This window comes from Elephas maximus, chromosome 17 (assembly GCF_024166365.1).
Source record: "Elephas maximus indicus isolate mEleMax1 chromosome 17, mEleMax1 primary haplotype, whole genome shotgun sequence".
Classification (NCBI taxonomy): domain Eukaryota; kingdom Metazoa; phylum Chordata; class Mammalia; order Proboscidea; family Elephantidae; genus Elephas; species Elephas maximus.
The window spans coordinates 48,456,362-48,483,332 of record NC_064835.1 but is presented as its reverse complement, the minus strand read 5'-3'; the positions used below and the strand labels follow the sequence as shown (position 1 = coordinate 48,483,332).

At 50.6% G+C, this 26,971-nt stretch overlaps 1 protein-coding gene and 1 long non-coding RNA gene across 2 annotated transcripts in view; one reads left to right on the top strand and one right to left on the bottom strand.

The window, feature by feature from the left end:
* The window catches only part of LOC126060565 (uncharacterized), a 111,963-nt gene extending 111,201 nt beyond the window's left edge, over positions 1 to 762 (top strand). The window contains exon 4 of the long non-coding RNA XR_007513625.1: positions 632 to 762. This is a non-coding gene — a long non-coding RNA (uncharacterized LOC126060565). The remainder of the gene's footprint in view (positions 1 to 631) is intronic.
* POLR1A (RNA polymerase I subunit A) overlaps positions 1 to 26,971 on the bottom strand; it is an 82,036-nt gene that overhangs the window by 5,202 nt on the left and 49,863 nt on the right. The window contains exons 17-30 of the mRNA XM_049856755.1: positions 24,883 to 24,965; positions 24,612 to 24,770; positions 22,725 to 22,823; positions 21,312 to 21,464; positions 19,422 to 19,504; positions 16,694 to 16,859; positions 15,559 to 15,780; positions 14,455 to 14,669; positions 12,447 to 12,614; positions 11,618 to 11,753; positions 11,009 to 11,166; positions 5,579 to 5,705; positions 4,087 to 4,191; positions 16 to 300 (exon numbers count right to left, since the gene is read on the bottom strand). Coding sequence (XP_049712712.1) covers positions 16 to 300; positions 4,087 to 4,191; positions 5,579 to 5,705; positions 11,009 to 11,166; positions 11,618 to 11,753; positions 12,447 to 12,614; positions 14,455 to 14,669; positions 15,559 to 15,780; positions 16,694 to 16,859; positions 19,422 to 19,504; positions 21,312 to 21,464; positions 22,725 to 22,823; positions 24,612 to 24,770; positions 24,883 to 24,965 — 2,159 coding nt within the window. The remainder of the gene's footprint in view (positions 1 to 15; positions 301 to 4,086; positions 4,192 to 5,578; positions 5,706 to 11,008; positions 11,167 to 11,617; positions 11,754 to 12,446; positions 12,615 to 14,454; positions 14,670 to 15,558; positions 15,781 to 16,693; positions 16,860 to 19,421; positions 19,505 to 21,311; positions 21,465 to 22,724; positions 22,824 to 24,611; positions 24,771 to 24,882; positions 24,966 to 26,971) is intronic.

Here is a 26,971-nt window from a genome sequence, read left to right as displayed (position 1 = left end):
CCTACATGCACTGACCTCACACCACAGGCTCTCCTCGGTGTCGTACTTATAGTCCTCAATGAACGCGTGGGACTCGCGCACAGCCTGGATACGGCGCTCCTCGGCCTCCGCTCCCTGGGGTCCCTGGCCACGGGCAGCTTTCCGCGGCTGTGGCAGGGACATGTCCTCCTCTGGGCCAGGGCCCACCTCTTGGTCCTGCTCCTCGGTGCCTTCACCAGAGACGCTTCCTTCCTCTTGCATGTCCTCATCCTCATTCTCCTCCCCTTCCTTCTCCTCCTCTTCCTCGCTCTCATAATCAACCTGGCAGGAAACGGAACCACACTGTGTCACTCAGGGTCCCACCGGCTAGCTTACCTGACCTGACCCACCCAGGCCCACCTGCTCTGCATTCTCAGCTTCTCTGCTCTGGCCTGAGCTGCCTCCTTCACTTCCTCCTTGGCCCTTCCCCTGGGAATGCTACCCCCTCAATGCCAATTTTTGATCGGAAAATCATCTGGTTTACTATGCCAGGAATGACAAATTAAAGACGAATGGTGTTGCGTTACCACCAGCAACGTACAAATGTTTCAGTTGCTCCACATCTGGACAGCACTTGGTATTATCAGGTTTTCTTTTTGTTTCTTAATTTCAGCCATCCTGTTACGGAGAGTAGCGGAACATTGTCTGATACAATACTGGAAGATGAGCCCCTCAGGTGGGAAGGCACTCAAAACACGACTGGGGAAGAGCTGCCTCCTCAAAGTAGAGCTGACCTTAACAACATAGATGCAGCAAAGCTTTCGGAACCTTCGCTTGCTGATGTGGCATGACTCAAAATGAGAAGCAGCAGCTGCAAACATGCATTAATAACCAGAATGCGGAATGTACGAAGTATGAATGTAGTAAAACTGGGAGTTGTCAAAGCTGAAATGGACTGGCGTTGGCCATGCTGAATCAGAATAATCATATGGCCTACTATGCCGGGAATGACAAATTAGAGATAAGCACTCCATTCATTGTCAAAAACAGAACATCTCAAGATCTATCCTGAAGGACAACGCTGTGTCAGTGATAGGATAATATCCATATGCCTACAAGGACAACCAGTTAATAGGACTATAATGGAAATTTACGCACCAACCACTAATGCCGAAGATGCCGAAATTAAAGATTTTTACCAATTTCTGTAATCTGAAATTGATCGAACATGCAATCAAGATGCACTGATAATTACTGATGATTGGAATATGAAAGCAGGAAACAAAGAAGGATTAGTAGTTGGAAAATATGGCCTTGGTGACAGAAAAAACGATGCCAGAGATTGTATGACAGAATTTTCCAAGACCAACGACCTAATCGCTGGAAATACCTTTTTTCAATAACATAAATGGTAATTATACACATGGACCTCACCAAATGGAATATGCACGAATCAAATCTGCTACGTGTGGCAAGAGATGACCAATAAGCTCAATATCATCAGTCAGAACAAGGCCAGGGGCCAAATGCAGAACAGACCATCAACTGCTCATATGCAAGTTCACACTGAAGCTGAAGAAAATTAAAACAAGTCCACAAGAACCAATACGACCATAAGTATATCCCACCTGAATTTAGAGACCATCTCAAGAATAGATTTGACCAACTGAACACTAATGACCAAAGACCAGACAAGTTGCGGAATGACATCAAGGACATCATACATAAAGAAAGCAAGAGGTCATTAAAAAGGCAGGAAAGAAAGAAAAGACCAAAGTGGATGCCAGAAGAGACTCTGAAACTTGCTCTTGAATACAGAGCAACTAAAGCAAATGGAAGAAACGATGACGTAAAAGAGCTGAACAGAAGATTGCAAAGGGCGGCTCGAGAAGACAAAGGAAAGTATTATAATGACATGTGGGAAGACCTGGAGTTAGGAAACTAAACAGAAAGAACATGCTCGGCATTTCTCAAGCTGAAAGAACTGAAGAAAAAATTCAAGCCTCGAGTTGCAATACTGAAGTATTCTATGGGCAAAATAGTGAATGACACAGGAAGCATCAAAAGAAGATGGAAGGAATACAGAGTCACTGTGCCAAAAAAGAATTGGTCAACGTTCATCCGTTTCAGGAGGTAGCACATGATCAATAACCAATGGTACCGAAGGAGGAAGTCCAAGCTGCACTGAAAGCAGTGGCAAAAAACAAGGTTCCAGGAATTGATGGAATATCAATTCAGATGTTTCAACAAATGGATACAAGTGCTCACTCATCTATGCCAAGAAATTTGGAAGACAGCTTTCTGGCCAACTGACTAGAGGAGATCCATAGCGTCCATTCCAAAGGAAGGTGATCCAATAGAATGCAAAAATTATCAGCTATCATTAATATCACACTCAAGTAAAATTTTGCAGAAAACAATTAAAAAATGGTTGCAGCAGTACATCGACAGAGGACTGCCAGAAATTCAAGCTGGATTCAGAACAGCATGTGGAATAAGGGATATCACTGCTGATGTCAGATGGATCCTGGCAGAAAGCAGCAAATACCAGAAAGATGTCTACCTGTGTTTTATTGACTATGCAAAGGCATTCAACTGTGTGGATCAAAACAAATTATGGATAACATTGTGAAGAATGAGAATACCAGAGCACTTAATTGTGCTCATGTGGAACCTGTACAGAGACCAACAGGCAGTTGTTCAAACAGAACAAGGGGATGCTGCTTGGTTTAAAATAACGAAAGGTGTGCATCAGGGTTGTATCCTTTCACCATACCTATTCGATCCATATGCTGAGCAAATAATCCAAGAAGCTGGACTATATGAAGAAGAACAGGGCATCACGATTGGAGAAAGACTCATTAACAATCTGTGATATGCAGATATAACCTTGCTTGCTAAACGCAAAGAAGACTTGAAGCACTTACTGATGAAGAACAAAGACCATAGCCTTCAGTATAGATAATACTTCAACATAAAGAAAACAAAAATCCTCACAACTGGACCAATAAGCAACATCATGATAAATGAAGAAAAGATTGAAGTTGTCAAGGATTTCACTTTACTTATATCCACAATCAACACTCATGGAAGCAGCAGTCAAGAAATCAAATGATGCATTGCATTGGGCAAATGTCCTGCACATTTAACTCTTTAAATAAAGTGTTAAAAAACAAAGATGTCACTTTGAGTACTAAGGTGCGCCTGACCCAAGCCATGGTGTTTTCATTTGCTCCATATGCACGCATGAGCGGGACAATGAATAAGCAAGACCGAAGAACTGACACCTTTGAATTGTGGTGTTGGCAGAGAAGAATACTGAATATACCATGGACTGCCAGAAGAATGAACAAATCTGTCTTGGAAGAAGTACAGCCAGAATGCTCTTTAGAAGCGAGGATGGTAAGACTTTGTCTCACCTACTTTGGACATGTTATCAGGAGGAGTCAATCCCTAGAGAAGGACATTATGCTTGGTAAAGTAAAAGGCCAACGAAAAAGAGAAAGACCCTCAAGAAGATGGATTGATACAGTGGCTTAAACAATGTGCTCAAACATAGCAACACTTGTGAGGATGGTACAGGACCAGGCAGTGTTTTGTTCCGTTGTACACAGGGTCTCTATGAGTCAGAACCGACTCGACTGCACCTCAACAACAATGCCAATGCCATCTGTCTCAAGGGTGCAGTCTGCCCCTCCACACAGCATTTTCTGGCTCAACCGCTCAACCTTAAGCTTTCTCTTAACTTTGAATTCCCTGAGCCCCTGTAAACTGCCCTTTGTCCTTAGAGCACTTACGCTAGTCGGGGGCTGGTTTTGGGCAGGGGGAGGGAGGTATTATGTTCGGTTTCTCCTTGCCAGAAGCCTTTGGGATCTAGAATGTGATTCAAATCTAGGAAGAACCAGACTCAAAGGGTACCCCTGGCATGTTTCCTGACAAATTCCTGACTTGTTAACATCGTCCTCTCAACTGTGAGGTGTGCTGGACAGGCCAGGTCTGGCTTTAAGGTTCCTGAAGGGTTCCCAGCACGATATAGAGCTGTACCCTGGTGTGCCAGGGGATCATCCTTCAGTCAAAGGAGGAGGGGTGTGACCACAGCCCTTCACCACCAGCCCAGAATCCCCGCACCTCCTCCTCTTGCTTCTCCCTGCGTTTGGCATCAGAGGCATCAGCGTCCCCTTCCTCAGCTTCAGCGTCCACAATGCGCTCCTCCTCCTCCTCATCTTCCTGCTCCTGTGGTTTGGGGACAAGTGGGAAAGATAAGCTCCAGTATCCAGTACTCGGTAGAGCCATCCATCCACCCATAGTTGACCTGGCAGGAAATGGATGGGGTTTACTCATCCATCCACCTACCCTCCTACTCACCCACCCATCTGCCTATCTACCGAGCCACTCATCAATCATTATATCTGGTTACCACTGTCTCAACCATCCACCTACCCACTCAACCAACCCGACCACCCATCCATCCATCAGCTCTGTGCTTGCCCCAGAGCATGTGCCTACTTTCCTCAAGCCCTCATCTCTGCATGTGCCATGTGCAAAGCTTACATTTTAAAAAAAGAAGAAGAAAAAAAAAAGTATCAGGGCTTTCTAAGCCATTAAAAGACAGCACAGCCCTCAAAATATTGCCCAAAATATTGTTGATCAAACCAGTTGCAGATGGGGATGAGGAAGACGGGTTTTTTTTGAGGGAACAATGAGTATTTTAGAAACCAAGTATTTATGCTTTCCTCCTGACCTCGGCTCCTAATTTCTTATAGCCTCCTTCTGCTGAAGGACAGAACTGAAACTGTGGGGTCTCTCAAAGACAGTCCCTGTCTACTTGTGCTTTCTTAGGGACCCTTGGGGCAGGAGAGCACTAACATTCTCTCTGGTCTTGACTGGCCCCTCGTCTTAGGGGTGACAAAGTGACAAAGCTTGGACTACACAGTTGCGCAGGGGCTGTCTGCATCCACGCTGCGCCCCACACAGCCTATTGCTGCACAGCTTTATGGACCACTAGCTCAGATGACATCTGGGACTCAACTCCCAACACTGCGCCTCAGGTCTGGCTGTCCCCTGGGTCTCCTGGCAGATGTGGTATTCCTAGACTATTTTGCTTACAATGGCTTTTCCCTGGCTCCTTCCCTTTTCCTTACTGTGCCCAACTTTACAATGTGTCTTCTAGTCCCTGCCAGTCCCCTGCAGGCCTCAGTTCATCTGGCCTGGGGAAGTCAGGCAGAGCAAAATGAACAGGAAAGAAATTTTCAAAGTGTCATCAGCATGTGCCATCACTATGAGCTGATCCTCAGGATAAAAACCATTCACAGAGGGGTCCTGGACAGCAGAGAGATGGGTGAGCCAGAGCCCTCACCTCAGGCAGACCAGACCATGTTGTCTGGCAGCCTCCCCTGCCTGGCCGTCACACTCAAGAGGTAAATGCTGCTTCCTGGCTTTATCAAAACCGTGGGTAACTGCTAAGGTTAAGTGGAGATGTAGGCCCACACTAAAAGGGACCCAAGGAGCATTGAGAGCACTGTCACAGAGCCTTCCCAGGACAGGACACTGAGTGAATCACTGCCCTGTGCCCCAAGCCCCATGACAGCCTTTGGGGGCCCTTCCTGGGGCACTCACTCACCCGATTCCTCCTTGATTCCCCAGTGTTGTCTAGATCACGCTGGGTAGCTCTTCGAGTGTTTACATTTCTGAAAGCTGAAGCTTTACTATTCTTCTTTCTGATGGATTCCATCAGAAGTTTAAAAAATCTAAAATGAGAAGAAAACAATATGGCCGGTTCAGTATCAGCCTCTGCATCCTCCCTTGTTGCGGAAGCAGGTTGTTCTCTCCAAGGACCACAGACCCGTCTCAGGCGATGCTGAGGAATTCTTCAGGGGATTTATACATAAGACGGAGGCCCAGCCTCTCCTCTCTGTCCACTTTTTCTCCTCTTGTTGTTTCTGAATGGCATACATTTGGCATGTTAGAATGAACACAGGCTCCAGGGCCAGAAGGACCTGCCACTCCTGGGCGCATGGTTGTGAGCACAACAGATGGCCTCTCAGAGCACTAATTCCCTTGCCTATAATATGTAGGTGTTAATGTGCATTTTTAGGAAAAAAGGCCTGGTCATTTACTTCAGGAAATCGGCCAGTGAAAATCCCAAGGAGCACAATGTCCTATCGTACATGGTGTCACCATGAGTCAGGCAGACTCGATGGCAGCCAGCAGTTACAACAATGTGCATCTCACAGTCTCATTTTATGGGTTAGAATCATCCTGTAAATGGCCATGAGTGGGTGTTCAGTAAAGAGCAGCCATGGTGCTACTGTGGGTGTCATCTGCACAAGGATGGCAGGGTCTACCTCAGAAGGAGCCTCAGCTCAGGATCAGACTGCTCCCTGCTGCCCACAGGTCTCCAGGAAGAAGAACACCTGTCTTCTTGGCATGGGAGCCCTGGCAACTGGAAGGGTGCATCAGAGCCTCAAAGGAAAGTGATAACTTGCTTCATGGCAATAAATCTTGCTAACAGGTCAGAACAAAACCAATTTAAAAGAACCAACCTACTGCTAAGAACCTGGGGGGCCTTTCCGGGCCTCCCCCTGCCCAGAATTATCTTCTTTGATGTTCCCTTATCGCCTCCCGTTCCCTCCCTTGCTTCTTTGCTAGTGTAACCTCTTGCCTGTCTTCATCATCAGGCCATAACAGTATTCTGAAATGGACTGTTTTTCTTATATAAAGTACCAGGTCCTCAATCCATTCACCCAGTGTACTCTGAGCACCTATACCTGTAACATGCTACCCTACGGGGCAGCGGTGGTAAAAGCAAAGATGAAAAGATCGGCTGTGTCCCTTACGGAGCTTAGAGTCATAATTTGAAAAGCAGGCAAGTCAAGTGTTCAGTGTTTGTTCATTAAAAACAAAAGAATGTCACCCCCTCTCCCCTTTGTTTAGGTTTTGTTTAACTGGTATGGGATTTTGCCAAGGTTTCTGCTCTTGGCAGAAGGAAGGCTCCTCAGCCATTAATCCAGTAAAGACTTTGTTCACTAGACGCTAGGGGTAGAGGACGGGGCCACTTGACGCCAGGCAGGGCTTGACTCTCCCAAGATGTAAAACAACTCGGGAGGGGGTGGGAGAGACATTTCTGAAGAGACAGACTCAAATTCAGGTCCCAGGTCTGCTGCAGGCTGGTGAGGGCCTGGATCTCACCCGCAAGGTGGGGCTACTCCCAGTCTCCCTCAGGGTTGCTGCAGAGCAAGGGACATGAGATGGGACAGAGAGTGCAGCAGTGTGTGGCCTGCTGCCCACACAGGAAGGAGCCTCTCCGGAACGCTGCTTCCCTTTGCTGTGGGCTGGCTGCTTGGCTCAGGAGACTCCCCAGGCCGGTCAGTTAATGGCCAGTCCCGCGTGAGGCTCCCGGCCAGTATTCCACCCCCCCACAATGGGTCTCTTGGAAGAATGTCCACCTGTGCCCACCCTTCTGTGGCGTTTGGGCTTTTGCTTAAGCCACTCACTCTGGAATTTCTCCAGCTCCTTCTCTCTCCTTGCTGGAGCTGTGCCCATCCTTCGAGGCTAAGACCAAGCGCAGACACAGCTCTCCACTGGCCTCCCCGAGCCTCTAGCTGGGACTCCCTGCTACCTGGCCCGTCTCATTCGGCGAACAGTACCGGCAGAGAACACGAGAGAAGATGAAAAAGTAGAAAAAGCACCCGACTGCTACCAGGGTGCCAGAGTTTTCCTGGGGGGTGTGAACAATTTACCATTTGGGCTTCTGCCAAGAGCAAGGGATGTGAAGGACCACAGGGGCTGCTCTCTGGAGGTTTCGTGATTTGTTGGAATGTGGCAACTGAAAGGGAGGAGGGGCCGGCTGCAGAGGCCCCACCCATCCTAGGTAAATAATTACAAGCAGGGAAGGTGCCTGGCAAACAGCCCACCCCTGCTGTTTGGAGAGCTAGATACCCAGCAGCTACACCTGCAGAGGCTGCCAGCACAGTTACTTCACGGCTGGGGGCTGAGGCCCAAACGTACCCCGACTCCTCACCCTGGGCTTTTGCCACTTCCCCACTCCTCGTCCCTCTTCTAGATAATTTACACAAAAATTCAAAGCGACGATGCCAGTTTAGATATTGAGGGGAACCCCAATGCTTATACTTCTCTACCTAGAGAAGTACCTCTCTGTCTTTGTTCTTCCCCCTCCCCCAATCTGTGTCAAAAGAGCCTCACTATCTCACAGTTGGGAAGGAAAGAAGGGAGGCCAGAGGAGTGAGAGAGAAGAGGGAGGCAGAGGGGAAAGAAATGGGGAAGTTTCCTGGGGGTTTCTCTCCCAAGGCTTTTCAAGGCTCTCTGCTATCTCATGGTCTGTAAGAGGACGTAACACGGCTGCGTCACTGCTCAGGGCTGACAACAGGAGTCCAAACCGCACCCCATCTGCTTCTTCATTTGTCTGTGGCTGAGAACTAAGGTCCGTTCTGCTGAAGTCACAAGAGAAATAACTGCACCACAGCACACAGCTTTGTTTATCACAGCTTTTCAAGTGCACAAGCAAAATACAATAGGAGTTGAAAAAGCACTTCACTGCTGGGAGGAAGCCAGGAAGCCAGGGCTGTCACTTATCAGGAAGCAAAGAAATGGGATTTACTGTTTGCAATCTCATGAGAACCGTAAGTACAAAGAGCGAGCCCCGGTGCTTACCTCAGGCCAACCTACCTGCTTGGCAGACCTAAGCCTCGGGGCAATAGAAATGGGGTGGAACCTCCAACAGAGACTGTGTGACACCCATTCCCATTTCTCATAGAAGGGCTGTCCGAGGTGCCTGGTAGTTATAATCCCCACTGTTACACTGGGAGCCGGCACGTGCGCGCTGTCTCCTGTGAGGCTGCCCAGTCCAGAGGCGAGCACCATGGCCTGACTGATCAAACCCAGGTAGACAGCAATGCAGGGGTGCCTGGGCTCACGTCTTGGGGGCAGGTCTGCCTAGTCAATGAGCCCCATCCACAGGGCCCAGTTCACACACAACCTCATCCACCACAACCCCATCCTAAACTCCACCTGATTAGGCGGCTGGACCAAAGCCAGTTCCCACCTTCAGGGGAGAAGGAAGAAGACTGTCAATGGCAGGGCAGTCGCGTGCTCTCTCAGCCACACCTGCTCCATGACTCAGCCATGGGTGAGCATCACTCAGTGCGTCTGGGGGGTGAATGAGTACAACGGAGCCTTCTGCTTCTGCTCTGTCAGGTTCTCAACATCCCAGCAGCTCCAGGAAGACCTGAGTGCTGGTCTACACTGAAGGCGGTGGGTGGCCCATCGGCCAAATCCTGCCAACAGATGGAACCTATCTGGGCCTTAACAGGCTTTCAAAAACATATGAATTAACTGCTAATGTTTAAAAACTAGACGTTTGTATAAAGCAACCAAAAAAGGGGGGGCCCTTTTCTTTTGAACCACCCTGGCCCATGTTCCTGCAGGCAACAGCCACCTGAGACAGGTCCTGCACTCGCCTGTCTGTAGGGGTCTCCCAGCCTGCTTGTCCCACACTCGCCTGTCTGCAGGGGTCTCCCAGCCTGCTTTGCTGGCTTCTGCTACCTGCTTTGTCCTGCAGCCATTTTGAGTGTGCAACCCACTCTAGTGTCAGCTGGCAAGTCAAAAGTGCTCCGTTAGCCCTTCCCTGGCTTCCCAGTGTCAAGACAGCCAGCTCTTCATTCCTGCGCACTGAGCATTGCTGCCTGCATTTCTTCAATTTCCAACAGTAACCTGTCCATTCTCCCTACCAGAGGGGAATCAGAAAGGAGCAGTAAGAAGCTGGAGGTAAATCCAGTTGTGTAACTGAGTTTTAAGAGCAGCATGCCATCGGTATACTGTTCTTTATTAACAGAATATAAACATATCAGCAGCACTCCCTTTATGCTGCCTGGATTCACATCACATCAAAACTGAACACTTAGAAGCTGGCAAAAAGGACACGAAAAGATAGAGTGGAGGGAGAGAGCAGGCTGTCTTGGGGGAGAGTAATTGGGAGTGTGTAGCAAGGTGTATATGGGTTTTTGTGTGAGAGACTGACTTGATTTGTAAACTTTCACTTAAAGCACAATAAAAATTATTAAAAAAAAAAAGAAAACTGAACACTGTGCAGCTCTGGCATCACTGATGGCTCCAATCTGTTTACCACACGCATACGCCCACGTCTGAAACATCCACAAACCCAAGAACACATGTCTCTTTACCACACACATACGCCCACGTCTGAAACACCCACGAACCCAAGAAGATTTGACTCTTTACCACACATGTATGCCCACACCTGAAACATCCACAAAGCCGAGAAGATGTATCTCTTGACTCATCAACTGGAGTGAGAGAAAGGGCTGAGGGAGTGAAGTGTGGTTAGCATAGTTACACCCAAAAGCCAGAACCAGGAGTGATTATTTCCAGGTTCAGTGCCAGAATGCAGGCTGTGGGCCCTGCTGCTTTCCTGAACACTTCCCTTGATGGTTCATTTATCCAAATGCACCCAATCTTGGGAAGTCCTGTGTCGGGAGTGCTCTCTGGGCCAGGGTCAATGACAAACACAACCTAAAACCTGACTGTTAGGGATTGAATTGTGTCCCCCAAAAATGTGTGTCAACTTGCCTAGGCCACGATTCCCAGTATTGTGTAGCTGTCCACCATTTTGTCATCTGATGTGATTTTCCTATGTGTTGTAAATCCTACCTCTATGATGTTAGTGAGGCAGGACTCATCTACAAGATTAGGTTGTATCTTGAGTCAATCCTTCTAAGATACAAAAAAGAAAAATGAGCAGACAGACATGGGGACCTCGTACCACCAAGAAAGTAGTGCCAGGAGCAGAGTGCATCCTTTGGACCTGGGGTCCCTGAGCTGAGAAGCTCCTAGGCCAGGGGAAGATTGACAAGGACCTTCCTCCAGAGCCGACAGAGAGAGAAAGGCTTCTCCTGGAGCTGGCGCCCTAAATTCGGATTTCTAGCTTCCTGGACTGTGAGAGAATAACTTATTTGTTAAAGCCATCCACGCACGGTCTTTCTGTTACAGCCGGCCTGATGACTAACACTCTGACCTCGTCTCCATGAAGCGCAGGATGTCCTCGGGTCTCAGGCACTTCTCCTGCTGGTAACAGGCATGTGGCAGGAACTGAAATCGCAGCTGGTACACCCGGCATTTCTCTTGTTTTGTTTCCATACGGAACGACTCCTGGACATCTATTTTCTGTAGCACCTGGAACCAGAGGGACAGAGAACCTGACTTGGCCAGGTCCCAGGGGGCTGTGCACTGCAAGGGGGCTATGGGAACCAAGGGTCTAGGGAGACAGCAGCTAGCAGCACAGGCCAAAGTCCCAGAGAGACCCCCGGGAGCCCCACCAGCGTGGACCCCTCAGACCGCCAGGTCGCCTCCAGTGACCACCCAGGCTCTCTAAGGGGACTGCAGCAGAGCTGGGGAGCTAACCCAGGAAGCGATTTTATTTTTAAAGCTCATGAGAATGCTGCTGAACGTATGATTATTTTAAAAGCTTCCTGATCCATCCCTTTCAGCGCCTGGCATGGAAAGCAGATCCGTCGCTGGTGGGAGTAGGGCCCAGGGTCTGGAGCGGCCAGCGGTCTGTTAAGGATGGGAGGACACAGGGGAAAGCCTGCACCCAGCCACAGCCTGGACAGGGGAGAATGGTTACCTCCCCTAAGCACACTCTGGTAAGCTGCTTTTTCAGGCTCTTCACTCTCTTCAGCGCTTTCTTGGTGTTGAACACGGGCACGCTCATCATGGGTGTCTTGATGTTGGCGCTGGCTACCATGAGAATCTCCCTCAACCTGTCCCAAAACAAGGCGAATTGCCACTTGGCACATCTGATGAGAGGTAACCAGATCCCCTATTTGTGTGAGGCCACTCTAAGGAAGCCAACATTCTTTTGGGATCGGAGAGGACTTGGGATCTCGCAGGGAAACAGGCTGGGTCAGGGAACCCAGCTTGGGCTCTCTGTGGGACAGTGAGTGGTGCTCCTGCCAGTTTCCCCATTGAGCACAGGCTCCTTAAGGGCAGGACTGTTATTCTGACCTCATGTTCTTTACTCTCGCCCAGCGGTCATCACATTGCAGTGTGCATAAATCTACCTGAAGGGCCAGACCCACTGTCAGGTTTCACTCCATGTGAATGGTGCCCCGGAGCTGGGCAGCAAGGTAGCCCTGCATGGTGCTTGCTAACAATGCCTGTTCCTGAGTCCTTTCCCCAAAGAGCCTGCACGGTGGCCCAGGGATATGCAGTTCACAAGCATCTAGGTGTCTCAAACGCGGGGTTAGGAGGAAGAGAAACGAGAGAAATGGAGAGCCCAAGAGCATGAGATCAGACCAGTGAGTTCCGGAAATTCTAACTCTGATCCTCCACTTTGACAAGAACCTCTCTCTCTCTCCTTCTCTTTCGTTAAATGACTTATCCTGTGGCTTCCCCTTCCCCAGGAGAAGGCTAGGAACAGATCCCACCCTGCCCACCCTCGTGGGGACTCCCACCTTGGAATGCCCAGGGTGACATTCATCTCGCCTCTGCCAGCGAAGTGGAAGGTGTTCAGGGTCATCTGTGTGGAGGGTTCCCCGATGCTCTGGGCAGCCAGCAGGCCCACGGCCTCGCCCGGGTCACAGAGTGAGCGCTGCCACTTCAACTGCAGCAGGGTCCTCAACCTGGAGATGGGGCAAGGGGCGGCAGGGTTAGGACAGACTTCACAGGCTGCGAAGCCACCGGAGACCCTGCTGCACGGAACAACCGCCTCCACCTCTGTCTGCTGTACGTCTCCCTAGGCAAGCTGTCCGCCTGATCTTTAAATCTGTGTAGGTGGCCCAGATGCTCTAAATTGCATAGCAAAGATCCAGCTGACTAGCTGAACTTTCTAGATGTCCATGCTCAGACTGTCCACTCTGGGCCAGTAACTAGCGGCCCCTGGGCAGTGACCGCTTCTGGGCTCACAGTTCACATTCTCCTTTGTTCATTCTTTCCTCTCACTAATTGTGACAGTCTCAAAAGGGCTAAACTTCCGCTGTGCAAACCAGGAGGGGTGCTAGGTGATCAGAGGGTGGGAGGGAGGACAGAGTGTTTATTTTCTTGATTAGTGCAAACGGCTGCATGCAGCATCAGAAATGCCTACACTGTCCAGTTCTGTACTTCACTAAGCCTTCTTCCTATGAAAGCTGGCCCTTTATGAAGAGTCTGCACAAGATCGCACGCCCAGCAGCCGTGACAAGGAAGGGCTCGGTAAACACTAACTGCGTGTGTGTGGCTGCACAGGGCTGAAAACAGCTCCACAGTAGATGAGAGCAATACAATTCCATTTCTATGTAAGCTGTTTCTAAAGTTGGGCATTTTGCTAACCCATTCTGTCGTCAGAGAGAGTACACACTGACATCCCTGATAGGAAAGAACCTTCCAAAGTGGCCAGGACTTTAGAGTTGTGCCCAGAGCTCTCCACTTGCCTTCCAGCGGTGACTGGCAGCTTGCCGGGGCAGAGCTGACAGATTCCCCTTGAGAGCTGTCAAGACAGGACTGCTCCCCCTCTTGGCCCTCTGAGCCCACATGAAGTTCACCAGGGTTAACCTCCTCCTACCCCTGGACTCAGCGGGGCTGGAGGGATGGCTTCTTCTTAAGGGAAGGCCTGCTGACAGCCTGGCTATTTTATCTGGGATGCTCTGAGGCCTGGCTGGGGAAACCACTTGAAGGGGTAAAACAGGAGAGCCCTGCCTGTCCCTGCCCTCCAGCTCCTCCTCAGGAACCTTTGTCTTGCTCACTTGCCTTTGCTGACTCCTATTTCCCTGCTGTCAATTCCACTTCCTGCCCCTCAGAGCCTCTCCATGCACCTCACTGAGCTTCGCCAGGTGCAGGATGGGGGCCTAGGTGAGGGTGGAGGACCTGGGAAGTCCTTGCAGCTCTGCGGGCCAGGCTTGGTGAGCTGAGGGGGGAGGATTCCCTGATAGCTGCTCCAAGTCTGATTCCCGTGCAGTCATTCCTTGGTGGCGCTTCTGATGTCTCGCTTAGACTGTAGGACTATTCCCTATTTTTTTTTTCAGCAATATGAAGTCTTCACCAAGTTGCTCCGCAACAAGTCCACGCTGAGATCTCCACATGGTCCTTCCTCCGCAGGCCTCGCCACCCAAAGCTCAGAGGATCACTGGGGTAATCAGATCTAACCCCTCATGAAAGGCTGAGGACTTGGTATCCCAAGGGGAGGAAGATTTACCCCGGGTCACAGCGGTGGCAGCAGCTAAACTGCAATCAGATTCCCTGGCTCACATTGAGCCACGTCCACCTCACCCAACTCAAGGGGCAGGCGCTTCTGCAAGCCTCTGGCCCACAGGGCATTCCTGGGTCAGGCCTGCGTCTGACCTGTGTCTGTGCCTGAGCCCTGGGGCATGCTAAGTGCCCTTGCTGTCTCACTGCCTCCCCCCTGCCAAGAAGCCTCACATCTAGGAGGCTACCCCCTTCACCACTGTGGGTGAGGGAGGGCCCGAAAGGTGACAAAGCATGTCTTACCTCTCGAGAGAAGGCTCTGATTTCTCATAGCTCTTCCCTGCTCGGGATGCCCACTCGCAACGGTAGGCGTCAACCTTTTTTTCAAATGTTTCCGACACTGACGCAAAGTGTATGTCTGGGCGCCAGACAGACAGACTGGGGTCAGGACAGGGGGCTGCCTTCTTCTGGTATTTCCTTCGGCTCTGCTCATCTAACTCATACCACATCCTCAGCATCTGAAAAGGAGGGTGATCTCCGCTGAGTCAAGGGACACAGGAATGGGCTTCTCTTTCCAGATACTCAGTAGGACCAAGGCAATGGCTTGATGCGAGGGCAGGGAGAGAAGGTAGGTCAGAAACCCAGTTACGAGGAGGAAGGAAGGGAATCGATGGCAGAGCAGACTGAATCTATCCCACATGGACCCTGACTATCAGCTCATCCTGGTCTACTGAGCACAGGCAGGGTGACAATATCATTTACTATCTACGCTGGGATTCTTCTGGAGTAAACGGGGCACAATGAATTTTAAGAAGCAAACCCTGTCCTAGGCAAGCAGGACATGGTCACCACAAGCCAGGTGGCCACGCTGGATCCCACAATGTGCTCTGGATCCACACGCATTCACTTGGCTGTGCCCCACGCTCTTCCTTGCCTGCAGGCTCCCTGCTGTTGGGCCAGTGGGAGCAGCAGCAGGGCAGAGAGGTGGGAGAATGGTGGCATCATCCTCCCTATCGGGTCTGCGAGCAGGCTGCATCCCTCTACTGATGGCTACCCTCAAGTGGCCTCTGCCCCAGCCGCCCTCTCCACTTCTTGTCACTGCTTTCTCCCTGTCCATTGTGCCTGGGTTGGTGAGGAACTCCAAGTTACCAGCCCCAGCCAGTTTCCCAGACCCGCCCTCGCCTCTGCAGAGCCCTTGCTCGAGTGCCAGCTGCCTCCCGCCAGGGCCCCGAAGACAGTGAGTGAGCCTGGACTGCACCATGACACGCGCCTCCTGCTGGGGCCCCAAGGACAGCAAGTGAGCCTGGACTGCACCATGACACCGGCTGTCAGGACGACAACCCCCTGCTCACAATCACAGACTGAGGCCTGTGTGCATGGTGCTGGGATACAGCCCCCCTGCATCACCTCGTGAGTCATGGGGCTGCGGCCATTCTGGTTGCCACCTTCGAGGTTCAGGGCCTTCACAGCCGCCTGCACTTTCTGGGAGTAACTCAGGAAGGCACCTTTTCGCAGCAAGGTGTTGGGATGCTTGCTTTGCCACTTTTTGATGGCTCTGAAGTGGCGGAGAGCTTTCTGGGGATCTGCTCTGGATAAAACTTCATGGACATGCTTGGATTTCATTATCACCTAAACAAACAAAACCACACACACAAGACAAAAGAGACAAGAGTGGGACACAGGCTCACGTTACATGATTCACAGGACGAAGATGTTCCATGCAGAGCCCTCACAACACGGCTCAGACGGGCTGAGCACCCCTTGCCAACTCAGGCCCTGGCTTTTACGCAAACCTAACTTGGTAGCTGATGACTGTGCGGGAGAGCCCGGGCCCCTCAGAGCCCTTCCGGGAACACAGGGAGTTTCTGGGAAGAATGGGCAGTGGAAGACTGATGGCCAGAGCCCTGGCACAGCACCAGGAGGGAAAGGTGCCAGGCCTAGAGCTCGAACCTCAGTTCTGCCAGCAGCCAGCAGGGTGACCTTGGACAGGTCACGTCGGTCTCAGTTTCCCAATCTGCAAAACGGGATGTCTGCTCAGTCAAGAGCGGTGGCCAGCACTGAGGCAGAAGGTACGGTATGAAAATCACAGGCTTGGGTGTCAGACGGGCCCAGGTTCAAATTTTGGCTCTGCCACTCGCCAGCTAGTTACATAAGTGCTGACACTTAGTTGCTTCAACTGTAAAATGGGCAGAGTGATACCTCTTCCCAGGGTTGCAGTGAGGATGAAGCCAGGTATAAGTCAGCGTGCCTGCTTAGGGCCCAGCACACGGCAATGCCCCCAACGGCAGATGCTGCTTTGGTGGAGATCATGCCTGTCTCCCATCTCCCTGAGAAATGATGCCCAAGGAGCAAAGGAATGTCTGCAGAGGGACTATGAAAACAGAGAAGGCTGTGAAAACATCAGGGGCCTTAAGGCACTGGTACTTTGTAAATCCTTCTCACTCTACTTCTGAATGGCCACCTCTGGCCGGGCCTGAGTTCTCTAACGACTGCACTGCCCCGGCCCCCGCCCCACTCCCAGCACAGCAGGCCTGGCACACACCTCGCAGTTGCTGGCAAGGAAGGGAAACTGCCTGGGCTGCAGGAACTGTGTCTTGGGGATGTCCAGGCCGTCCTCCCCATAGAGGAACTGCACCACGCTGCCGTCGCTGTCGCGGACTGTCAGGTCATACTGGACCACCAGCCCCTCCAGGTGCTTGATAATGCACCTGTAAGGAGACCACCAGCTCAGGGCTCTCCAGGCTTCCACCTTCTGGGCAGCGTTCTGATGGGGGCCACGGACAGCCCAGGGGACGGAAAAGGATTCAGGTGGTGGAAGCCGGAGGGGGCACCTGCTGCTCTGCGGTCAAAGGCGGGGGTTGGAGGGGCCCCCAGGCCAGGTTGGCTCCAGTGCCCTGCACTGAGCTACAGCATCTCAGCCAGGGCTGCGCTTGCTGAGGGTCTTCCTAGAGGGACGGCTGCAGCTGCATGACTGAGAGGACTGGCTGCCACTGCTACGGATTGGCTCCCTCCCAGCTGCTGAGACGGCTGCCTGCCTTTCACCACTCCTGTAACAAAGACCCCTCAGGGACCAGTGTCCTTAGATCCACAAGGCAGGCAAAGCAGGGGGACTGCCTTCCTACCCAATAACTCCCAAACTTTGTCGGTCTAGCATCTAACAAGGATACTAAGGGAGTATTAGGAACTGAAAGTTGAAGTGCAGTCCCTAACCTTTTTCCTGAGTCCTCCCAGTGGTCAGTGGTCGACAGCTTCCCTCAACCTTACTACTCTGCCACTGCTTCTCCTCCTTTCATGTGAAGAGGGCGTTTCCCAGGAACCTCTACTGCCCCTGAAACCTGAGTTTCACCCGCAGTGCCCAGTGTTGGTCAGCACCATCTTCCTGGAGCCCAGCCAGGGCCAGGCAAGGTTGGGGCTGAACAGGCACTTCCTGTTGCTGAAAAGCCAGTGGTCAGTCCTCAGCCGTCTGTTCGCCTGTCCCTCAGAGCCCCTCGCCTCACAGGGCTCTGGTCTCACCACCAGCAGCTGCCCCGCCCCCCAAGCTTCACCTCCAGGCCTCTCCCTGAGCTTCAGGCCATGTCTCTAAGGTCCGCTGGGCATGTCTGTTCAATACCCTGTTGCAGACAAGTCAACCCCATCCTCATTTCTTCTCTGCTCTGCAGCATCTCAGCTTCTGTGGACAGGGCCGCTGTGTCGCCACTCACACTTACAAACTCACTGGTCTGCCGCCTCCCTGCCATTCACCCTCAGCCAGCTGCCCTGTCCTTCTCCATATCTGCTCTTCCCTCTCCCGTGCCCCTCAGGAGGCTGCCTTCCAACTCCTGACCAGTTCTGCCACCAGTCTCGCCTGCCCTGATTCATCCTGTAGCTCGGGTTAAGTGCTCAGCTAACTGAAAGGCTGGAGGTTCAAGTCTACCCAGAGGCGCTCAGAAGAGAGGCCTGGCCATCTCCCGCTGAAAACTCAGCCACTGACAACCCTACGGAGAACAGCTCTACTCAGACACATACAGTGTCACCACGATTTGGAATCGACTCCACGGTAACTGGTTCATTTTGTTGTTTTTTGTTGCGATGACTGCTGCTCTCGTGTTCCAGCCAGGATCCCCTCCACTCCCCCTTCCTGCCCTGCACTTCAACGGGCCTCAGGGATGCCCACACCCAGAATTAATGGCGCATTTGTTTTCTAAGCCTTTTTCCTACACAAACTTGTATTCTTAATTTAAGGACCCCTTTTGCATGGAAGGGGACTGGCCTGAGTGACCCTTGACACCAGGAGGGGAGCTCTATTGAAAGCAGCGAGTCCCGCTCCCACCCAACGCGCAAACTCTGAGATGGGCTCCCCCCGCCCCCGGCCACCCAGGTGCGCCTTTGAGCCCAGCCCTGCCCTCCCCTGCCCACCCCAGCACCCCCCGGGCTGCAGCCTTGGGAGCCACGGGGGGAAGGATCAAAACCAGGTCTGCAGTTTGGGGGTATCTGGGGCTCAGACACCGGAAAAAGCAGAGTGCTGCAAGGGCAGAACACTGAGAGGAAAGAACACTCTGCTCCACTGCTCAGTGGCCATCTGCATTCCCTGAGGACAGGGCTCAGAACAAGGCCCAAGAGCCACGGGTCTTTCTTCAGTGTCTCCTCTGTTTTCTACCGTCATTTCTACCAGCACTGGTTCTCTGGGCTCAGGGAGAACCACTTAAAAAAAAAAAAACAACAACGCTCAAAGCAGAGCCCCCACGCTGCATTCCAAGCAGGGAGGCCAGACTGCAGGAATCTGCTATCCTACCCTTCCAGGGCCCCTGGACCAAAGCCTTGTTCGGTCTGAGGCTTCAGTCCATCCACTGCGAGAACAGGCCAGCTATGGTGGCTACTTGTTTCCTTCACTCCCGGAGGGGAGAAGACCAGTGGCCAGGGCTGAGGCGCCAGGGTGACATCTGCATCCGGAGAGAAATAACAGCAACGGCAGGCTCACGGCAGGGGCCACGACCTCCTTCAGCCGCCAACCCTCTCTGTGCCGTCCCGGCCGGCTGGGGCCCTCGCAGGGTGGCTGGTTACACATCACTGCCTGTCTCCTTCCTTGAACCTGCAACTTCCCCCAGGAAATGGGGCACCCTCAGGACGCAGGGACTCCTGTATAAAATCTCCGAGCTCAGGGAGGGAAGAACAGCTGCTATTTCCCGTGTCTCGGTCACCCACGGGAAACTCTGACTCTTAAGTGAGTAATTGATGACAAAATGCAAGCTGACAGAGGTGAACGGCTTCCAGGGCGCAGCAGGTGCTTTTACCTTTGGAGGTAGCCGGAGCGGCTGGTCTTCACAGCAGTGTCGACCAGGCCTTCTCGCCCAGCCATGCAGTGAAAGAAGAACTCCTGTGGGAGAAGCAGAGCAGGTCCCGATGTGGCCGTGAGGCTGCCAACACCTTTGGCAGCCTTTCCTGACCCAAAGGGGCCACTCCCTTCTCTGATCTCCTAGCCCTGGACTCTGAGGGCTCTGATGGCCTCTAGTGACTTCTGCCCTCCCCTACAGCTGCGTCTGACTCTGTCCATGTGAACGGACAAGTGAATCAGAAGTAACAGCCACCGCTTACAGGGAGCCAGCTGCTTTATCTACATTTGTACCTTCCATCCTCTCAGCCACCCTGATTAGCACACTCCACCCCCGCTGTCTAAATAAAAAAGGCACCAGTGGCTCATTACTGTTTAGTTCAGTCCACATCTCTGAATTCTGCTCCCAATGGTGTTAGTAGAGATACACAGTGTTTCCCAAACCTTCTGATAGCAACCCACAGTAAGATGCACATTTACAACAGTAATCATACACACACATGCATATAAAGATACATAATTCAAACCACCTCCTTTGCCATGAGACCAGAAGAACTAGATGGTGCCTGGCTACCATTACTGAGCATTTTCATCAAAAAGTCTACAGAAGAATCCTGATCAAAAGGAAGAAAACACAGAACAGAATTTCAAATACTCATGGACTCCAGACTTCCTGAAGCCATAGAGGCTGGATGAACCCCTGCAACTACTTGCTCTGAGATAATCTTTAAATCTTAAACCAAAAATATCTCCTGAAGTCTTCTTAAAACCAAACAATGGTTTAGCTTACCCAGTAAAAAATGTCTGCCTTGAGCTTTATGCTCTTTAAAGAACCGTCTATATGGGATCAAAGTGACAACAGCAACTTGAAAGATAAGACAGGAAGCCTAGAGGGCAGTGGGTTTATGTTAATGGGGAGGAACAACTCAGAAAAGCAGGGTGACAATGGCTGTACAACTGGAAGACTTAATCAATGTCACTAAATTGTAGAGGCTGACACTGTTGAACTGGTGTTGTTTTGCTGTGTATATCCTCAGCAACAGCCCCAACAACAACAAAAGATATAAAACTCAAAAAAAAAACTTTATGGAACTGGGATAAACTGATGTCTTCTAGACCACTCTATTCTGCTTCATCACATAAATACTGGTCACTGTCTCTCACAACGATTGTACCATCTGCCAATGGGTGGCAACCCTGTTTGAAAGCTTTTGGTGACATCGACCCTGCACTGTCTCTGGCCGGAGGCAAGGGGTAACCACTTCAGAGCCCCACGTGAGCAGTGGATGAGTCTACGGAACAGTCTATGGCCTTGAAGCCAATGGTCCTGTCACAATCTGGATGTTTTAAAAAGCAATTTCTGACAAGTGTGAAGAGAAATTCTACTGGTGACCAAGTGAAAACTAGACATTCACTATCACTCGCCAGTTTTCCTACTGTGAAGGAAAAGCCATGAGAGCCACCCCTGGGGGCTTCGTGAAATATCTCTGGGATGTTCTTTTTGGCAACAAAGAGCACCCCTTTAAGTGGTATCCCTCCAGGTGCCTTCAAATGCAGGTAAGGAAACTGGTTTAGAGGGTTGCACGGCAGCTAACGGTGGAGCCGGATTTGGTCTTATTCACCTTTTCATTGACCAGCAAATATTTATTGAGCACCTACTCTGTGCCAGGCGCTGTGCTAGGCTCTAGCTGCACTCAACACGACCTGGTCATTTCTTCATGGGTCCTAATGTCTAGTCGGTTAAATGGTAAGTAGCTTATTACTTGATCATTCTTGCTCAAAGCTGCTGGTGGGAGTCACAGGTCACCCCACCGTTGAATCTAGAAATAAGGAGAAACGCCAAAACACATACAGGAGGCCTGATGCCGGTGAGGAATCTGCCGGAGACGAAGCCGCCAGCCCTGGGAGTGAATTCATATGGCTCAAAGCAGGGCAGCGACTTGCCAGATGCCATCAGCGGGGGTCTCCGACCTTCCAGTTCAATCTGGCCCAGTAGGCAGGAGATCTGGGGAGGGAAGCCAGAGGTGGAGGCACTCAAGATCCACACGTGTTAGCATTTTGTTCTGGCAGGGGAAGAACAGCCTCCTCCTCCTGGAAGCTGAGTGGGACCCAAATTCTTCAAGGCCAACCTAGCTTTAAAACAGAGAGCCATGCTTTTCAAGTAAATAAATATATCTTTCTTTTGTTGACAAACCTGGATTTTCCCATCTGGGGTCAGCTGAAAATGGGTGCTGTTGGTAAGAGAAGCCATGTCTTGGAATCATCAAATGTTCTACTTGGAAGGGCCTTGAGAGTTCAAATGGGGAAACTGAGGCCCATGGAGAAAAGGAATTTATTGTAATCCTTAAATTCTAGACCCAAAAGAGGACCCAAGAAGCCACTTAGCTACTTGCTTAGAGAACTGCCTATTAATACTCTTGGGAGGAAAGAGCAGTGTGTCTGCAGTTCCCTTTAGTCACAGGGGAGGCTTTCTGATGACCTCTGGCCTTTTAAACTGATTCCTACTGCGCTACACTCCCTGAGCAGTAGGGTGGTCCTCAGTACCTGCTGAAGCTCATCAAGACAGAAACAAACAAAAGGCCCACAGTGGTTACGACCTGTAAAAATGTCAGTATAGGACATTGGGAATCTGAGGAGATAACAGGCCTCAAATTAAGGCTACGAAACCTTTAGGGCAAAGCTTCTTACCTAATAAGAGAAAAAAAGCAGACAATGCAAAATTGTAGGATCTCAGCTAAGACTATGAACACACACACGGTATTTGTATACAGCATGAATAAACACAATACAGTACAGAAGTAATAGCATTTTTTTTTATAATTAGATACGTATATTACAGTGAAACCTGTGAGAGCTGGAACCTGACGGGGCTGCCTTGTTTTTTGCAAAGTCGGGTCTCGGAGTTTTCTGCCTTTGACAGGGTGCAGTCTTGCCACTTTTCTATCACTCATTTTAGTGGAAAATATTTGCATTTTCCTTCTCCGATAGACAGGTTTTTGCCTTATGCAGGTTCTGGTTTTTGCAGGTTTAGTGTGTAGCTATTAGAATATAATAGTTGTACATTTATTTCTTTATCTGCCTATAACGTTGACATGTTAACAGTGGTTAGCCCCTGTAGTAACTCGTATGTATGTTTTTATACTTTTCTGTACTTACTACACTTTATAAGGAACGTAGAACCTTTTAAAATCAGAACAAACTACTTGAAAGCAGCCTCCTGGTACCCCCGGCCCTCTGCCTGCCCCCAGGCCACCTCTGCTCATACCTGCATCGTGTTTACAGTTGAGCCTTTGGCACCAGACTGCACCATCATTTGCAAGTTGTTCTCAGGAAACTGTCTGTGCAGGCCAAACGGCATGCACGCCTGTGGATTAAAGGAATGCTGGTCAGTGCTTCACGCCCTGCTGGAACTCCAGCTGCAGAAGGGAAATGCAGGGTGCAGGAACCAATGTAAGGCAAGTCTCCTCGGGCACCAGTTCTCTCACCAGACCAGAAGGCAGTCTGGCGGAGCCCTGTGGCTCCTCTCTGGCCAAACAGCAGCAAAAAGGGAGATGGAAAAAGAGAGGCGGAAGGGCCAGCATATTTAGTCTGTGACTACAAAAAAGAGCTGGTTAAAAATAAAAAATGAAGGCACCACCCCGGCGAACTTGCTCAGCAGAGTACAACCTTGGTGCCGCACACCCTGTAATTATTAGTTATTGCCAACGTTCACGGCATGTGTGCACTCACCAGCACGCCACCTGGGTACCAATGGGAAGCCCTGCCTCGTGCCAGGGTCAGAGGAGGGAGCAAAGCCCTCAGGTAGACCTTGGGGAGACACTGGGGGGAGAAGATCTGCCTGGGGTTGCAGAGACTCAGCCGCATACAGAGGAGAGGAGAGCCCTGGGTCAGAAGAGGTGGCGGGGAGAGGGGAACTGGAAGGACAAGAAGTAATCCCAAGACCCTTCTGAAGACAACTCCCCAACTCCCAGGCGTTCTAGTCAGCCCCAGAAGCTGAGCCTCCTGGTTCTCGAGGAGGTGCTGGCAAGGCTCCTCAGAACAAACTCTATCAAGGACTGAGCTTGTGCTGATGAGGTTTTTCTCCCTGGCAGCCTGGAGGGTGCTGAGAGCAGCCAAGGGGACACCCAGACAAACCCTGACTTCTGGGGAGAGTTGGCCTTCCCTCTTCCTCTCTCTTGAAGGCTAGGCCTCAAGGCTAGGAGGCAGGGTGAGGGCCAGGCCAGCTCCTCCAAGCCACTGGATGGGGAGCCCTGGTTCTGGGGCAGGAAGGCAGAGAGAACCAGGCTGTGGTCTTAGGTTATACAGGGATTTCTCTCTCCTGTCTCGGCTGTCACAGGAGCTCACAGTGGGAAGGCAGACAGGGGCTTGGAGAACTTCCAAAGCACTCGTTTCATGCCAACAGCATTATGCACGCTGGCTCCTTCCTCCTTAGAGCAGGAGACCCTGGTGGCTACTAACCGAAAGCCTGGAGACCGAAAGCCACCCAGATGTACCTCAGAAGAAAACCCTCAACCTGCTTCTGGAAAGTCACAGCCACGAAGACCCTGTGGAACACAGTCCCACTCTGTGACACACGGGGTTGTTTCTCTTCAAATCCTCTCAGTGGCCTCATGAAACAGGGACTACTCAATCCCTACTTATGGGTGAGGAAACCAAGGTGCTGGTAAGTCAAATCACTTTTCCTGAGGCCACTCATCAAATCTGTGGCAGAGCCCGGATGTGAACCCAGAGAGACGGGCCTTCAGCCCTAGGCTCCGCAGCTACAACCAGCAGTGGTGCTTCTGGCCCTTCATCCTGCTCGTCCCCCCAGCAACTGCCCTATAGGAATGATTTTCTTTGCCCAGCCTTTTAAGCTGTCACCCCAAATAAAAAATGTTAAAAAACAAAAACAAAAACAAAAAAACAGACTGAAGCATTCTTTCACAGTCCTAACTGAAGACCTTCCCAGGCCCTAACTGGGTATGGGAAAGAAGCCCTTGACCCTGCCCCTCAAAGTGATGGATTCTACCCATCCCACTTTGTATCTGGCCCAGTCAGCTGTTAAATGGCCATGAGAATTGCTCCAGAGGGCTCCAGGTGGGAATCAAAATGTAATTTTTCTAAAAACCAGCATTCAAAATGTGGTGCTGTGTGCAGGCACTACTGGGCTAACCTTGTTAATCTCATTGCTGTAATGGTTCACTTCCTCCTTGAACTTCAGATCAATCATGTTAAAATCCCTCTGGTCTTTGCCCAGATGGGCATCCTGCCACTTCCCTCGGATTTCATCACAGGATGCAGCTTCTGGCAGGTTTAATGCAGCCCTGACAGCCTAGAATGAGAAAAGGAACACGTCGCAGACTGTGGCTAAGTGGCGGGGGGCTTTCACTCCATAGGAGACACAACCCCTCTATGGCAGCCCAGGGCTCCCCGGCCCTCCTTACCCGGGCCCCACAGTGGGTGGACTCTTCGATGATCCTGTGCCTCTTGACATCTGCCTTTGGCTTAACCAAAATGTCTTCTACGTCTGTGAAGTGAAACAGACAGGCTCAGATATGACCTGACATCTCATTAGAATATAAACTCAGTGAGGCCAGGCAGAGCGCAGGCTGCTACCCAGGAAGCACCTGAATACCAAGGGTGACAATAACAGTGTTATTAATGAGTGCCACTATCTCTGAAGTGTTTACCATAGGCCAGCATTATAATCTCCACTTCACAAATGACAAAACTAGGGCTTAAAATTGAGCTACTTGTCCAAGGTCACACAGGTACTAAGTAAGCCCAAGTCTAAGTTCCAGACTTGTGTTCTTCCCCCTCAGCTACAGTGCCTGCATCCTGGAGGTAAAGAGGAGGCTTTTGATGAGAAGCTGAGTTTAGGGCAGGAGGAAAAGACAGCATCCCAGTTTTGGCTCCCAGAAGTCACCTGTTACAATGGCCACACCCTAACGGTTGGGACAGGGCCATCATAGCAGATTATTCTGCATCACCTCATGAGGATAAAAGCCTTAGTCCCTTGAGTTGAGTCTGACCTCTGGATCCAAAGGACTGAGCAATCCCTCAGCTTAAGCAGTAAGTCTTTCCATGCCAACTTTTAACCAACTGTTTTTGTCTCTATCTGTGTGTGCTGCTGGACTCCAAAGTGCCTCAGCCAAGACCTGAGCAGACAGGAAAACAACGGCTGCACTGTTCAAAGGCTGGGCTAAAAAGTCTGGAATTCCCAGTGCAATGTCCTGAAAGCTTGGAGGCTTCTAAAGAACACGTGTGAGTAGAAGGGGCAAGAGATGTTCCTTCTGTGAGGAAGTCATAACCACGAACGTGGGGCTTCAACGGGTCAGTCCAGGCCACCTTGCTTGTCTCCTTACTGACCTTCTCTGGACTGAAGAGCCAGGTGACAGGAACATGTCTTGCCAGCCCCTCCCTTGGAGCCCTGCTCTCACCCAGCCTGGCCTTGCTCCCTCTGTCTGGGGTCCAGCCTCCTGGCACCTGGTGTCTTTGCACTCAGGTGGTCCACTTCTCTTGTACCATGTGCTAAGCCCAGCTGCCAGCACAGTTAGTTTAAGTCTGCTCCTGGTTAGGATCTGGGGAGGTGCCTCTACTTTTTGTTTGTAAAGCTCTCTCAACTTTTTCTAGTTATCATAAATGCTGGTGCTTATTCTTGATGACCTTTTGAAACTGATTTACATTTTGTAAGTGTGATCTTTTTAATAATGATTAGACTCTAGTCTGATTTCCAACTTGAGGTGGGTTATCCTGGACACAGAGGCCTCCGTCAGCAGCAGTTCAGGCCGGTTACAGGAATCGGAGTAAGGGAGGATTAGTTTTAGCCCCCAAATAGACTAGTAATTTGTAATCCTTATCCTGGTAAAAAACTGAACATTCAAGCCAAGATATTGTTCAAAGGTGCTCATCCCAACAAGAATGTTGTGAAAACCTGGCAAACTAACTAAACGTTTAAAGACAGGAACTAGTTGAATCAACTATAGTATCTCCAGACAACTAGAATAACCTGTAGCCATTAAACATGAGGATACAGGTTTACATAAGCTGATCCAATATAAATACATTTGGAAAAGGCTGGGGGCAGGGCGGGGGCGGCAGCAAGCAGACAAGTCTATGCAGTGTAGGATTTTTTTAAAATGGAAAAATTCAGAGAGATACACATCCAATTGATACTAGTGGTTATCTCTGGCAGTTGGATGCCGGGTAATTTTAAATTTTCTTCATGTCTGTTTATTTTGACTTTTCTGTAATATGTAACTAAAAAACAAAAGAGAATGTGTAACGCGGTCACCAGTGCCAGCTGATGAACAAATTCCAGCTGTGGCATGCTTACAGGCGCCATGGCGCAACACCCAGCAACAACCTTTAACAGCATCACCCGCAGTCTCGGTTCCACCTTTAACAGCATCACCCACAGCACAATCCCTAGGCGCACTGTGACACGTGCTCAACACACAGCACCTCACTTAATCCTCACAGGGACCTGCAAACAAAGCGCTCAGACTCCTGGGCATACATGGCAACTTGCCA